This window comes from Fringilla coelebs (genome assembly GCF_963513975.1).
Source record: "Fringilla coelebs genome assembly, chromosome: 9".
Classification (NCBI taxonomy): Eukaryota; Metazoa; Chordata; class Aves; order Passeriformes; family Fringillidae; genus Fringilla; species Fringilla coelebs.
The window spans coordinates 14,607,214-14,622,185 of record NC_140067.1 but is presented as its reverse complement, the minus strand read 5'-3'; the positions used below and the strand labels follow the sequence as shown (position 1 = coordinate 14,622,185).

Here is a 14,972-nt window from a genome sequence, read left to right as displayed (position 1 = left end):
TACAAATGTTTTATCTTATGCCAAGCTGGACGCTAAAGATGTTTTGTCTAAAATATGAGATAATGGAAAGTGTATTGTGGCATGTGAATTACTTTAGCCTCTTGGTGGTAAATGTTTGCTTAACCAGAAAGGAATGTGTTGAGGTCCTTGCCAAAGGAAAGGTATTGCCATACTTTGCATTTAGAGTACTGTAAATAAAGCAGTAAATATGTTTCTGTTCATGTATGTTAATCCACAACTTATGAATGCATTCATTCAATAAGACATGTATTGTACTGTTGTCCCTTTTCAAGGGTTTCAGTAAGAAGAGGTCGTAATTACTTTGGCTTGAGAGAAACATGAAACCAAATATTTTCATGATGATTTGAAGTTGAATATGAGAGAATTTTTGCTCAAACTAAGTTTCCCTTAAATCCCAGGAACTCAATTCCTGGTTTACCTCCAATATTCTTCTTGTGTGCTGGCTCCCAGTGTACTGCTTTTAATCACACATTATTGTAAATCATTAAATATGTAATTTTCTTCACCTATCCCTTCAGTTTTGGCAAAAGAAAGCGCAACTGTATAATATGTTAATGGTCAGAGGAGGTAGAGCAGCTATGGGAAATACCCCACATACTGCCTACAGTATATTTTGGTTTTGAACTTCATTTGCCCTTAGCTTAGAGATAATTTAATAATGCTGCATACAGAAAGTTGCATAACTCAGATTGCAGTGTAATAATCAGAGCATCCTTTTTGGTATGCCTCAGTTTTGGTAAGTGAAGGCAACAGGGTCCCTCTTTCAGAAGCCTTTGAAACACTTCCCTTCCTTCCCACAAAATCCCACATCCAGCTTTCTAGTTGAGGAGCTGGGAGAGACCATTATAGTTTGAGAGAGTAGTTGTGGAGAGGATGCCCAGTTTGCTTTTCCTTACTGTGGTTTCATTTGTTCGCACCTGCCTTTCCTGTCTGGGCTGAAGAGGAGCCCTTTCCTGGGAGGGGACTGCACGTCCAGTCCTGTGCCACTGGAGCGCATGTGGGCATTTCTGCAGGGAGCTTCTCACTGATGGTGCTGTGAACAGAGATCTGCTCTGCCATAGCAACTGCTGTACTATCTTGTAGAAATTATTGCTGTAATGCTCCTGTGTCAGAACAAGGATATCTCTCCTACAGAAACAGAGCTCGAAGAGCTCCAGTATACCTGTGCTTTTGTAGTTTTATTTCATCTTCCTAAGGCTTCACTGGTAATTCATAAGCAAACATGATAAATGAGGTACACTACTAATCAAGTAAATTAAACCTGTAGTGTTAAAGCCTATAAGTAAAATATTAAATGTTATTTTTAATTTAGAAACAGGTTTTGATAAATGTATCAATTTTGATAACCCTATGTCCTTATCTGATTTGCTAAAGATATTCATTTAGGCATAATAAAACATTTCAACCCTTAGAGAAATTTGACTTTCATTCTCCTTTTGTTCTTTATGCTTAGATATAAGGAAGGTTTTAAAAAAATATATAGTTGGAGAACAAGACTGGATACGTAATTTGAATTTATAAGGTAGTTCTTCTGGACATGGTATCACCTGAAAATCATGTGAAATGCCAGAAAGCCTTTTACTCTCCCCCCCTCCCCCCAGCAAATGTACATTATGTCATTGCTAGTATTAAAATCCAAAGTAAACTTCCTGTTATTTTTAAGGTACAATGAACTGGATGCCAACAGAAGCCTTCTAGATAATCTGAAAGGCAAAGTAATAATTGAATATCCAACATTATTTGTGGTCTTGAAAACACTGAAGAGTGACATGGTGGTCCTTGGCCAAGGTGAGCATATATTTATTTCCTGTTATGTTATACTTGGATATTTTAGTTATATAAACAGTAGTTAAGGATATTGCCAGGAATGAGCAATATGTCTTATATTTCCTTCTGAAGCTTAAAGATGGCTATAGCAAAATCTGTTATGAATGCTCTTGTCTTAAAATTGCTGGCTGATGGCATGCATCCATGACCTGTATTGGATGGGTTTTTTCTAACTTTGTTTACTGGTGCTTTACTGGGGTTTTTATATATTTTTAGCCACTAAGTTGAAACAACTATTCAGACTTTTGCTAATTTTTTTCATGCAGCAAAGATTGACAGAGTTGATTATTTCTGAAGAGTCAGGCTGTCTGGAGAAGATGAATTTTAAATAAACCTGATAATCATGCAAAGGAATCACTCTCCGTTATTTTCTAGCATAGCTTCTAACATTGGAAAAATAATTCTGAGTTGTGAGATAGTTATTAGAAATCATAATGGCAAAGTTGCTTTTTGGGTGGGTTAAAAATCACAGGGTTATCTTTTAAAGATTACTTTCTTGAGGGAGAACTTTGATCTTGGATTTAATTTGGAAGAGAATCCAGATCTAGCAGTAATTTGCTTTTAAGTTTTTAAGTTAATTTCCATTTTTCTCCCCAGTATAAAGGCTTCATGTCCCAGCATCTGTTTCTAAAGCTAAAAGATTGCTCAAAGATATTTCAGCTGTTGAAAGAGGGAATCAGTTCTCATCTCCTAGTCCCCCACCTAGTCACCTTAGTTATCATTTCCCCTAACATTCTGTGATGGGCCAGCCTCTAATTTTGCAGAAACAGATTTTTGCAGAAAAGCTTTGATATATATTTGTAATTACTATTTTCTTGCAGCAGCTCAGCCATGGCTCTCTATGTATATAATGTGACTGATGATGTGCAGGACTGAGAATATTGTACCAGTGATTCTGGGCCTCTATGGAGCTGGGCTGTTCTGGCTAAATTACACTGAGTGATCCCCTAAGTGAGAGCAATCTGCACCCAAAGATCTGGCATGCAAAAATTCCTTGTGCTATGCACTGCAGGGGCTTCTGAGAGTGAGAGAGCACTCCAGGAGATAGGGTAGGGGAGTGTGATACACACCCTGGGGGTGCACATACAGACACTGCAGTACATGAAGATGGGTGCTTTTGAGTTCATCCGTAATTTCTTTGTCTGGGAGCCTTGCTTTTCAGTACTCAGCTGTACTTCCATGATTTAGAGGTCAGGAAGGAATTACAATTGATTGACTCATGTACTTAATCTGTATAGGGTTGTCATTGTCTCCTGAGCTAATAGGGAGGTTGTCCTTTTAAGGGTATAGATTCAAGGAAGTGTTGATTGAACAATGGTATTTTGAGGCCATGCTGCTGCAGCACCTACCTGACTCTGTAAAAGGCAGAAGAGGGGAAGAGAGAGCCAGTAATAGCTGGGAAGTGCCAACAGCTCTGCCACAGGGCAGTGCAGTGTGTGTCTTGAGGACAGTAACCTTTCTCTGCTGCAGGAATCATTTGATGTGTGGTCATCCCTTCAGGGGTTCTGAGAACACTAACAGCCATTTCAGGTTTTGAGAACCATTGATTGTTGTTGTTGTTTTAAGTGTTTCTATAGATTCCATAAAAAAGAATGTAATAGCTCCCTGCTAAGGTGTCTTGGGTGTGACATAGTTACAGCTAATGGCAAAAATACTATCATTTTCACAACTTTTATTATAACTTATTGTCATCTTCTTGGTTAAGATACTAATAATCAACTTCCACCTTGAGTTAGGTTGGGAACCTCTGTTCTTGGTATTTTTTTCTATTCAGAGTAGAAGCATGTGACAGTAATTTCAGATTCTTTGAGGAAAAGCATGTTCACAACATGAATATAAAAGTTGGAGGACATTTTTGTTGCTGTTACTCTGCCTGAAGACAAGGTACCATTTTAGTTAGTGTGTCAGTCATTATGCTTTTCTTTTGTATGTCATCTTTACAGAACATAGGAGGAAAAAACCAGTTTGCTTTAGCAGTTGCATTCACAGATAATTTCTAAGAGTGCAAATCTTATGTTAACTTCCAGGCTGTCTAGGGAGAAGCCTGTTGTAATCAGAGAAGTATTTTAGCCCCTTCCCATCTCCCAAGAAGTGACCTTTCTGCTACAGCATCTTCAGTGTTTGTTGCAGTCCAGTTTCTTTCCCATGTATGGCTTTCTGTATCAGTGGCCCTCTCCTCCCAAGCCATCCGTGCTGCTGATCCTACTGCCCCCAGTGCTGCCTTTCCTCTCTGCCTGCTGGCCTGCCCAGAGGGACACTTGTCCTGCTCGGAGCCTGGCGCTGGCCTCCCTTTGCATTCCAGGCAAACAGCTGCCAGGAGTGGACATGTGGCAGGGTGTCTGCTGAGCGTGTGCTCAGGCAGCCATAACCCTGCTGACCCTGTTTGTAAGGGACCCAGGCTAGAACAAGAAACAAAGTCATGGGGGAATTTAATTGCTAAAATACTGCTTCCTTCCTGAGCAATCTCAGATCTACCTCCTTCCCCACGAACAACAGAATCGAGTTTTCGTGGCCACAGCAACAGGCATGGGGAAACATCACCATTCTCCCTGAGACTGAAGTAGTAACCCCCAAGGACTGGGGAATAGCTAGAGCTGTACACCTTCAAAGAGAAACTGCTAGGATTTAATAAGTATAAAGCCTATTTCTCCTGTTCTTCTTTTCAGAAATGGCTGAAGTATTTTGGCTGAAACTTTCAACTACATAAGGGAAATAAAGATTGAGGAAGGAAACTGCCACTGAAAAACTTAGAGTTTAAATTTTACATTATAAGTAAACTGCCGACAGTTTTATGGTGACATGGATTGGGCAATCTTAATTTATAGTCAATGCTATCAGCACCATACAAGTATGCTCTTTTTTAGTGAAGACAATCTATAATTCCTGTTAAATATTACTGTAACAGAAGTAAAATCTATCTGTCCAGCGTTGCTGTGAGTCAGAAGATTGCCACATTATTTTATGTGATGTTTTGCTGCTTGACTTGCTTAACAGCAAAAACTACAGGTGCTCTGATTTCAGCATACAAGGTCAGTCATGGCTGAAGATAGCAGGGGATTATGGCAGCTTTCACAGGCCTTACTTTGTGCATTACTCAGTACATATCTGGCATATAAATGTTAATTGATTATACACTAGATTTAATATAGACAAAATGTGACCTCTGATGTTTCTGGGTGAAATGCTTCTATTTTCTTGAACAAATTCCTTGGAAACTGTACAGGTGCACACTGTGTCCTGTGTATTATCCATGTTTGCCAGCTGTAAAACTTATCTTGACCAGATAGTAGCTATACTTAATCAGCTCCCTTTTGGTAACATTCTCTTAATGAAACCTCTGATACTAAATGCTCAAAAGCATCTCTAAATTCATAGATCAAATACTGAAAATAACAATGAGAGCAGAGTGTGAATCATGGGCCTACTTTGCTGTAGGTTATTTTTGTGCTGCTTGAGTGTCACCAACCAAGTGGCATTTGATGACATCAGCACAAGGTGACCAGGGTCAGGGCTTGTTAAAGAAGGATCTGTGGGGTGTGAGGCTGAAGACCAGTTTTGGAGATGAGAATTTCACTATATGATCTCAGCAGAGCACAGTAGCCATGCCCTAAAGCACAGGTTATTGTGTACCTTGAACTTCACCAGCCATAGCTTATGGACTTACATAGCTTATCACTATCTTTGGGATGCTGGAACATGTGGAATTTAAATTTTCCCTTTCCAATTTGTATGTAATTCCTCATCTTAACTGAAATGCTAGGAAAAGTGTAAATTATTTATCATTCATTACAGTAGTGATATTATGTCTGTGACATCCTAGAAAACAACATTTAAAACAAGCCAAAAGAATAATTTAAAATTCTCAGTCGATCTAGAGTTTTGTGGGGGATAAATACTCTGCTTTCCTACTTGACTGAAAGACCAAGATTTAAAAGGTAAAAGGAATTCTCAACATTGTCTTGCCCTCTCCTTCAGTACTGAGGTCCTATCCAGGGCTTTATCCTCTGTCATGAGACTGGTTATGGCTTATGAAATAGCTGTCCTAAAGTAAAGAGTGATTAAAAGGAAAAGAAGACACGAAACTGCTTCTGTTTGATGAGCAAACAACATTGCTGAAACTAATTGCTTGTTTGTTTTTTGTGTTCTATATCCTCAGATGGCAGTGAGCCTGCAGAGAACTCAGACAGTGAAAGCTCATCCCTTTCATCTGTGGAAGAAGGGGAGATTCAGGACAGTTCATGACAGTGCTTTGAGAGAACAGGATGGAATGAGCTTTTATTTTTTTATTATTTAATTAAATTTTTTTGATACAACTAAGTTCCTAGAGGTTTGGCTTAACTTTCTTTACTAAAGGTAGCACTCTCAAAGTGCTTGACAATTTTTAGATTTAATAATGCATATTTAGGGATGTAAATAAAAAGATGGGGAATTGTGGTTCCAGAAAAAAGTAATATTCTAATTTAATTGCAGTCTTTAATTGCACCATTGTTTTTTCTTTTCCCTTAACCAGCTCAGTGCCAAATGTTTGGGTTTAAATATCTGATCACATATTTGTATTTATATGTTGATTTGAGTCTTAATGCTTCAATTTACTGGGAAAAAAGTACAGTTATTTCATTAGATCAGATTCCTTTTACAGTATTTCTGTGTAACACTGAGCTACTGAAAATGGTCTTGTGTTACTTTTGATCTTCTCTGGTGACATTTTGGGTGCTTGATGCAATACTTTTTTTTTTGTTCCTTACTCGGTTGCATCTTGTTCCATGTGTTAATGGAGAGGTCAGCCTGTGTTTTCGGGGTGGCATGTTGCAAGTGTGTTTGGTCTTCCCTCCAGGTCTTCTAAATTAGCATGAGTTTTTATATCCATAGAAATGGATGCATAGACTGGCACTAATGCAAATAACACTGGACTTCTAAAGAATGCTTGTGTTATGCATCTCATATTCCTAGTACCTACTGCAGTTAGTTATTGTAAATACTTACTGGCATATCAGCTAAATTTACCTACCTAAAAACAAATAAATTGTAAAGGAAAAAAATTCCTGTACTGTATTGTCTGCTGACAGTTGTTAACTTCTGAAAAGATTCTTAGATCACAGACCATCTATCCTGTATCCAAATCCCCTGTGCCTGTGGGGTCTGTTGGAGGATGAGAACAGCAATTCCAGAAGCGGTGCAAGCCAGGTGAGGCCCTCTCCCCACTGCAGCAGGGCATTCTCAGGAATCAGCATCAGCCTTTGCCTTAGTTTTGCAAAGGTCTGGCCAGGCCAGCATTTGTCTTCAGGACATGTTCACTCTAAACAGCGCTCTGAGGTTGCTGCTGCCTTAGTTCCCAGACTCTGTCTCCTGCTTGAGACAAGCACCTCAGTGTGTTGGTGGCCTGGGGTGTGTGCTAAATTGCCAAGAAGGCGATATTTCAGCCATAAGTCAAGTCTTCTTCTGCCAGTGCTGATGTTGTGGGTAGAAACACAATAGAAAGCAGTGAAGGAACTTCTGGAGGTAACAGGAGGCTGGGAGAGCGGGACAGGAGAGGGTTTAGGCTTCTGGGCTCTCAGTCTGGGATTCAGGGCACCAGGCTACTGGGTCCTCACCAGTCATGCTGCATGGAGGAGATTTCTGAGATGTTCAAAGTTTTAGAAGGGCTTTTTTTCCCCCTTGTGAAGAAATTGGAGTTAATAAATTGTTTACCATGACAGCTCACTACTGAAGTTTGGCCAGAGTATCAGACCTTTGTAGTCACATACTGCTTTTTCTCCCAGTGGTATCATGTGTCCGTCCTTTCTCTTGTGTATTTTGCAAGAGGAAAGTTTTTCTTCTCGCCTGGCAGTAGCCACCTGTGCTCTATTTTCTTTCTTGGTCATTGTTGGTCCTCTGCCCACCTCTTGTTTCAGCATTTGTTTTTTTAAACCTTTTTAAAGGACTAGGATTCCTTGCTATAGGTGCTGCTTTCATATTTTTTCAGTTCAGTGAAAGTGAATAAGCTTTTCCTAATCAGTGATTGCTGCACACTGACTTAGTAGCCACAAATTTCCTTAGACCAGTCTTGAACTCACTCATAGTAATACCAATGAAAGAGCCAAATAGCAAAACTGCCACAGTTCATTTGCCAGAAAATGTTTCATCTGGAGTAAAAGCATGGCACTTCTGTTGGGTCCAGAGCACAGTGAAAATGGGAGTGCTGCAAGTAGTAGTGCTGATCTGCATGTGTGTGTGATTAGTCTTTGGCTGAGGAGCACAGATTTGTGATTTGCGTTACTTTCCTGTGCTCTTGGGGGTTTTGATTAATTGTACCAAAGGGTTTGCCTGTGGGGTTTTTTTCTTATATAAATCTACTTTAAGCTTCCTTGTGAGTCAAACACAACATAATTTATTTCTAAATGAAGATGCTGTTAAATCTGTCCTTCCGATTTACCTTAAAGAAGGCTTTAAAACATTATTAAGGAGCATTCCTGTGGTGGTTACTAGAACTGAAATTTCCCAGACAAGCTGGGAATAATCTCCCAGAGTTCAGTGAAACTGAGAGTAAAAGGTAGCATTTGCCATTCCTTCCTAGGTTACTACTTACCTATTTTTACAGTTACATGAGTTTGAACAGAGGTGATTGATCAAATGCAGACCAAAATGCAAATCAAATATTTTATTCAGTTTTCCTAAACTTTTTCAATTTTTCTTTATAATAAGAAATCAAAATTCTTCGTATTAGTCATAATTCTTCGTAATAATGAGGTTTCTGATTTAATCAGCTTATGCACTGTTGTGCTAGGCAGATGTTTTTTAATGCTTTCATAGGCAGTTAAAGAAAGTTTTTAATTTATTTTTTTTTATGACTTAACCTGGAACAGGCACCTTGTAATAAATAGTAGAGAGAAAAAGCATCTTCTGTATTTTTTAAATTTTTGGTCAAGAACTAGAAATCTAAGACGTGGAGCTGAGGCTTCCCAGAAGGCTTCCATTCTGTCCATTTGAAAACATACTATTGTAGTCCTATTACACACAGATCCCTACAGGACTCTGCCTTGATTCAGAACAGATCATGTCTGTGAATGAGAACTGTGTGATGTTGTTTTAATCTTCGTCATTCAACACCAGCTTGCACTGAGTGCTTGATTTTATGCCTACTATGCTTACTCATTTATTTTCCTCTATAAACTATTTGTCACAGAAGGAACAAGCTATTTCTGTGTAGTGTTGTTACAGCATTTCTTTTAATGTTTAGACTTTTCAGCATGCTTGAGCTGAAGGACTATCAGCTTACAAAGAGTAAAGGCTCTTGTCTTGAATGAAAACACTACTTAAAAAAATTAAAAGCATAATGATGTCATCCCTTTCACAAACCTTAAAGGACAAAAATAGAGCATAGCTAAGCACACAGCAATAGCTGGGAGGTAGGACTGAGTCAGCCATGGGAGAGAACTTGGTTCTTTTCCTTTTTTGTATAACTTCCTGGGGGTATGAGGCATAATTGAGTTGTCATGGGTAAACAGCGTTGTACCCCCTGTCAGTGTAACAGCTCAGTTTTGAATGAACACATTCGAATTCTTAGTTTTGCTGCATTTATCTTGGCATTAGGAATTGTTGATCCATAGAGGAAAAGAGGGTCATGCCACAGAATGTGTGTCTGGCACTGGTCCTTGGAGGCATGCTGGACCAGTTTTTGTTACTCCAGTCAACAGTGCAGTTTTACTCTGCGTTAGAGGAACACTCAGTGCAGAACTCCACTCTGAAGCAGTACCTGGGTTTCTGAGTCCATGGCAGTGCTGATAGCAAGTCCCAGCTCTGTGTTGTGTATCAGCATAGCTGGGATTCAGTCCTTGCCCTGCCAGATACGGCTGTTCTCTGTTGACATCTCTAGGAGCTGAGAATGTATAACACCGTGCAAGAGCAGGCTTTCCAAGTGTAAATATACAGCCCTGATGATGTAACTTCAGGCCCTGTTTAGTCACAAACATTTCATTCTGCTTGAAGTCCCACACTCTTTTCCTGAAAACATTTATTCTTCTGCCCTCCAAAGGAAAAAATATCTTGAATTGATGTTTATGTTGTTGCTATGACATTCAGTTAAACTGTATGCAGATGCAGGTTCTGTTAATAAGAGAAAAAGAAATGAACTGTGTACTTCAGTGAACAAAGATTACACTGTGTTTGTATTAAAATGTTGCTATGGTAGTGCATATGGTTTTATTTGCTGGAAATCTGTGGTGAAATGGAAAGAAGTCACATGAATGCAATACAAGAAATGGTAGCAAAAATAACTCAAAAGAAATACTGAAACTGAAAGGGAAGTTCTAGATGCCATGTAAAACCAGGTAAAAAGAGGGGTAGTTGTTCTGCTGTCTGTGATTTGATAGCAGAAGTGTGTTCTCATTATGCCCTAGCAGGTCTCAGAGACCCATAGTACAGTGACTTTGCTCTAGAGATGCTTTTGTAGCGAGAGCTTCTTTCCCTCAATGGTCCTGTGCATTGTAGCTTTTTTGTTGTTGCTTTGGAAGCAAAGTTCCCCTGGCCTAGCCTGATTTCACTCTGCTAGCTTTTCCTGCAGGAAAGCATATTCAGGATATTTTACTATAGTTGAGTTTTTTGGCAGGAAAAATCAGTAGGGTGATAAAACATGAAAAGCCAGTAGAGCTTTGGCTACCTTTGGGGTAAGGGAAAGTCTTTGTGCACTCACGATAGAAATAGTGAAATTAATTCCTTTTTATTTGACTGTCACAGTAGTCCTTGTATTTATCTAATCCATTTGCATGAGACTTCTTTTTCTATCAGCTGCATCAGTACAGCTGTTCCTGTGGTTGCATGGCAAATCAGAATAAGGTCAAAACAATCTGCCAGAGAAGGAAGAATAGAAATGAGAAGGGAGAGGGAATCTTTTTTTAGAGAATAAATGACTGCACTGGGAGCTGGCTGGTTCCTGCATCATTTCAGCTGGTGGAAAAGCAAAACTGTTTTTAAAATTGCATTGCCACTTTCTGCATTTTCCTGTTTGAAGTTCCTAATAGACTGCTGGTTTTACAGCCATGGCATCTTGATGTCTGATTTTGTCAAGTTAATAGACTAAGTAGGAGTTGTTCTCAAACCTGGTTGGTTTGAGATGATGAAGGAAATGAGTAGTTTAAGAGAAACTGGTGTCTTTGACTTGGCTGGTATACTAGGCTTCTTTAATCTGACATTCAGTGGTCTCAAAACACTGCTGGGTTGCTGATTGTTTCTCTCACTTAAATTGAGTCCCTTCATCCTGATTGAAACTGCCATTTGTCAGGAGGTGAAATAGTTAATGTTTATGTCCCAGCTGGATTCCCATCTGGGCAAATGTGTTCACCCCACCTTTGAATTTCTTCTGACTAGAAAATGAAAACTTACAAAAAATTGTGTAATGTTTTCCTCCTAGATGGTTGTTACATTCCATCCCATAAGTGGTTGTACTTCAAGACAGATGAAGCTGCTTATGTGAATGGTGCCTTGGGGTCTTTCAGGATCTTCTCCAATATAAATTGTGTACATAGAAGTCATAGCTGTGTAGTTTTATGGAGGGGAACCATAGCATAGTGGATGCCATCTATTCAGTTTCTTGGTGTTTGGTATTTACTGCATGATAGTGAGATGCTTAGTATATTATTCTGTTGGTTGGAGTCTATTTTTGGAGGATTTATATTTTCTAGACACCAAATCTCACTGCATTTTAATGCAGTTTATTTGTGCATTGCAGTGCATTTCTAAGTACCTCCAAAGCTACTTTTATGTTACTCCTTTCCCTGTGACACCTCCTTGTTTCTGTGTGCTGTTTTAATTGTGGCTATGTAATATGCAGGAAGAAACTGTGAAGGTGAAAATGGGGACATGTCTTCATGAAAGGAACTGGCTTGAGGCAGAGCAGCTGGTAAAACTATATTCCCTTGCTGTGTGCTGAGCACTTGGAGCCCTGCATCGAAATAGTTTCACTGATTAAACAAGTGAGCTAAATTGTGCACATGCATTTCTGCAGGATCAGCTCAGAATGGCGAGCATCTGGCAAGAGCAAGCCTCTGGTGTGACACGTTTAACTGCTTCTGTGTAGGTAGGTGGGTTTGACTTCCAACCAGCAATGACTGCCCACTGCAAACTTTTCTGTTTCAGTCCTCAAGACGCGTGAGGGATTCATGCAGGTTCGGTGGACTGGAAATCCTCCTGCAGCGATCCCACTGACCACAGGGTCGCTGCCTGTTCCTGCATAGCCCAGTGGCTGCCCACCAGTAGCAGGGAGATGGCTCGGCTCCAGACAGTGTCAGCGGGAGGGTCAGGCAGCCCGGGGGACTGATCTGCCATGGGCTCTGCAGTAGTTGGTGTGTGGATAAAGAGATTCTCACAGCCCCACGAGGGTTCAGCGGTAGCTCGGTTGTCCCGTGTCAGTGCGGTATCCGCTTTTCCTCCCCCTGCCGCTGCTGCAGAGGAGCGAGCCGGCAGCATCCCACGAGGACTTTGTGTGGTATGGAAGTCCGTCTGTCTGTTCCTGCTTTTGTTTTGTTTCCTGTCATGGAGCACTTATGGAAGCTGAAACTTTGTCTTCAATAATAGTAGGGAAGATTTTATGTGTAACCTCGATATCCCAGCTCTTACCACCATCAAGGAAAAAGGCGTGGGGAGCACAAGGCTGCGCGTTCCTTCGATCCCGCACCTGTAGTGTGAGAAGCGCTCCTTGTGGCGGCAGCACCGCCTTGGGCCGAGTGCCCCGTGCCGGTGCGGCGTGACCGTGCCAGCGGCCGGGCAGGGAGCGGCCAAGGACCGGGGCGCAGGAGAGGGGACAGGCGGAGTGGCTGAGCAGGGCTGCTGTGGAGGGACAGTGCTGCAGCCCGCGCTGGAGGCTGAGGCGGTGCCGCTCTCCCTCCTGGCGTGTCGGGACTCCCCCGGCTCTGCCCAGCTCCGGGGAGCTCCACACAGTGCTAGTGGCTTCACTTTCAGGGTTTGAATTTGCTCCAAATGCACAGCTTTTTGTTATGTACATAATTTATCGTGTTCCTAACTCCTCATCTAATATTCCTCTGGAAGCAGGATATTGATATTTTAGTTTTTGACAAGAAATACAATTATAGTTGTGCTCATTACTTTACCTGTAAGCTCTGCTGCTTCACTTCATGGAATCTGAGTTTATAATCCTTTATATATCCACACCCACTACTTAAGGTTTTTGTTTTTTTTTTAAATTCTGCTGGAACAACAGCAGATGTAAAGGTTTCAAAGCAAGCGCAAAGATGACACACAAAAAAATGACAGTGATTTGTTTTACAGTGTTGTAAAAGTAGTTTTGCCCTGTAATTGTGAAATGCAAAATAGAAGGGAGGACTGTATGGATGATGACCAGTTGGTGTGACAGCCCCACTTTGAAAGACTTGCAGGTCTTTTTAGTGGGATTTATTTTACTCTTTTTATATCAGGATAACTTCACTTAGTGTATTTTGTTTATCTGACCTGCCTCTACAGCTGTTATTCTCCCAAGAGCACATGTTTCCAGTGAGCAGGGTACAGAAGCACCCCTTACCATGGAAAAGCCAAAGGGCAGGTTGTAAATGCCGGGGCCTGGCGAGAGCCACGCTGCAGGCAGGAGTCGGCAGGGCCGCTGGTTGTCCCTGACGTGTGTGTCACAGCCATGGGCTCTGTGCACAGCACGGTCACACGTCCGTGTGATTTGTGGGGAGATGTGACTTGCGTTGGTGTGAAGATGGATGTCATTCACGCGTGCCCTGCAGCTGCTGGGTGTCTGGGAGCAGTGGATCCTCTTCCCTGCCCGACAGTAACCCAGTGTGTAAACTTGATGGTTTCCCAGCGAGCAGCTGACGTCGTGAAGTGTTCAGTGCTAGATCTACATAGAAGCCAAACAAAAGTGCTTCCTTGCTCTGCTGTCAACAAATACTGTACAGACAAGTTTAGGTACAGCTGAGACTGGTGGCCAGGTGGTGAATTCCAAAACAGTTCTACTTTTGAATGCCTTCAGGGAGAAAACTTGACTGAGCAGAAAAAAGGGAAGGCTGTAATTTCTCAGATGAAGCATTAGCTGCCAGAGATAAGCTTCTGAGATATTTGCCTATTTATTTTATTGAGATATTTATGTCTAATTAATAAAAAAATTGACCCTTAACCAATTCTGCTTGTAACTAATGACACTGGATGACACCCCTTCACAATTCTAAAACCTCAAAATCAGTCTGTTTTTTATGAGCAGGATCTTTCTTACTAAAGATTGTGGGAGAATATTTTGACAGAGAAATACCCACACAAGGAGAAAAAAATAATACCCTGTTGCAGGTTTCCTGTCAGTCTTAATCTGTAGCACAGCTTTAGGCTAACAATAAGTGTACAATGTTGGATGCTTTCTCAGATCCTGCTCTAGTTAATTTCTTTAAATGTAATTTTTTTTACTGCGTGCCAGCGAGCTCCCTTCCTTAGCAAAATATCATCTGTGTCCCACAAGGTAGTAAAGTGTAATTGCATATTTAAAATTGGGAAGGGGAAGTGAGGAAAAGAGTAGCTCCCTTGCTTTCTACTCCAGTACTACTAGTTTCTACTCTGGGACTAGTACTTGAAATTCCTCACATTCTTCTCTTGTTAACAGTATGTTTACTTTTCATCACTGTGTTATTAGGATTAACAAAAGTCATTGCTTCAAGCTCATTTAATTTGAATTTAGTGAAAGCAAACTACCTCCTGCAGCCTGTAGGAAGCATTCCTCTGCCATAGAAATGTATTAATTTGAAAAAAGCAGCCATCAAAAAACGTGGGACCTGATGACCGTTTTCACCCCAATGTTCAACATCACCATGCATGCACTGCATTCTAATGAAGTGCCTTATGTTGCAAATTCCAGGACAGTTTGAATAATCTGACAGTCTAATTAACATTTCAGTCTATCAAAGATTTGCATTCAGTGCCAAGAAGCTCTTTCTATGTATACTTTCTAAAGCATGGGGTTGGAGGCTGCAGACACTCCTTCAAAACATCATTTTTCCAAAGAATTAGACTTGGCTATTTAGTCTATTTCTGCATCTGCAGTAGACCTTGCTTTCAGAGAATCCAAACTTTTCAGAATTCCAAGTTTTTACAGAAACCTCTTGCATGTGCTATATTTAAGCCCGTTGCCTATCAGAATACTCTTAAGA

At 40.7% G+C, this 14,972-nt stretch overlaps 1 protein-coding gene across 1 annotated transcript in view; it reads left to right on the top strand.

The window, feature by feature from the left end:
* The window catches only part of ZNHIT6 (zinc finger HIT-type containing 6), a gene marked incomplete at its 5' end in the record, with an annotated part of 30,499 nt that extends 23,667 nt beyond the window's left edge, over positions 1-6,832 (top strand). The window contains 2 exons of the mRNA XM_084211297.1: positions 1,685-1,809; positions 6,005-6,832. Of these exons, the coding sequence (XP_084067423.1) occupies positions 1,685-1,809; positions 6,005-6,090 (211 nt within the window). The 3' untranslated portion in view covers positions 6,091-6,832. The remainder of the gene's footprint in view (positions 1-1,684; positions 1,810-6,004) is intronic.
* Positions 6,833-14,972: the final 8,140 nt, after the last annotated feature.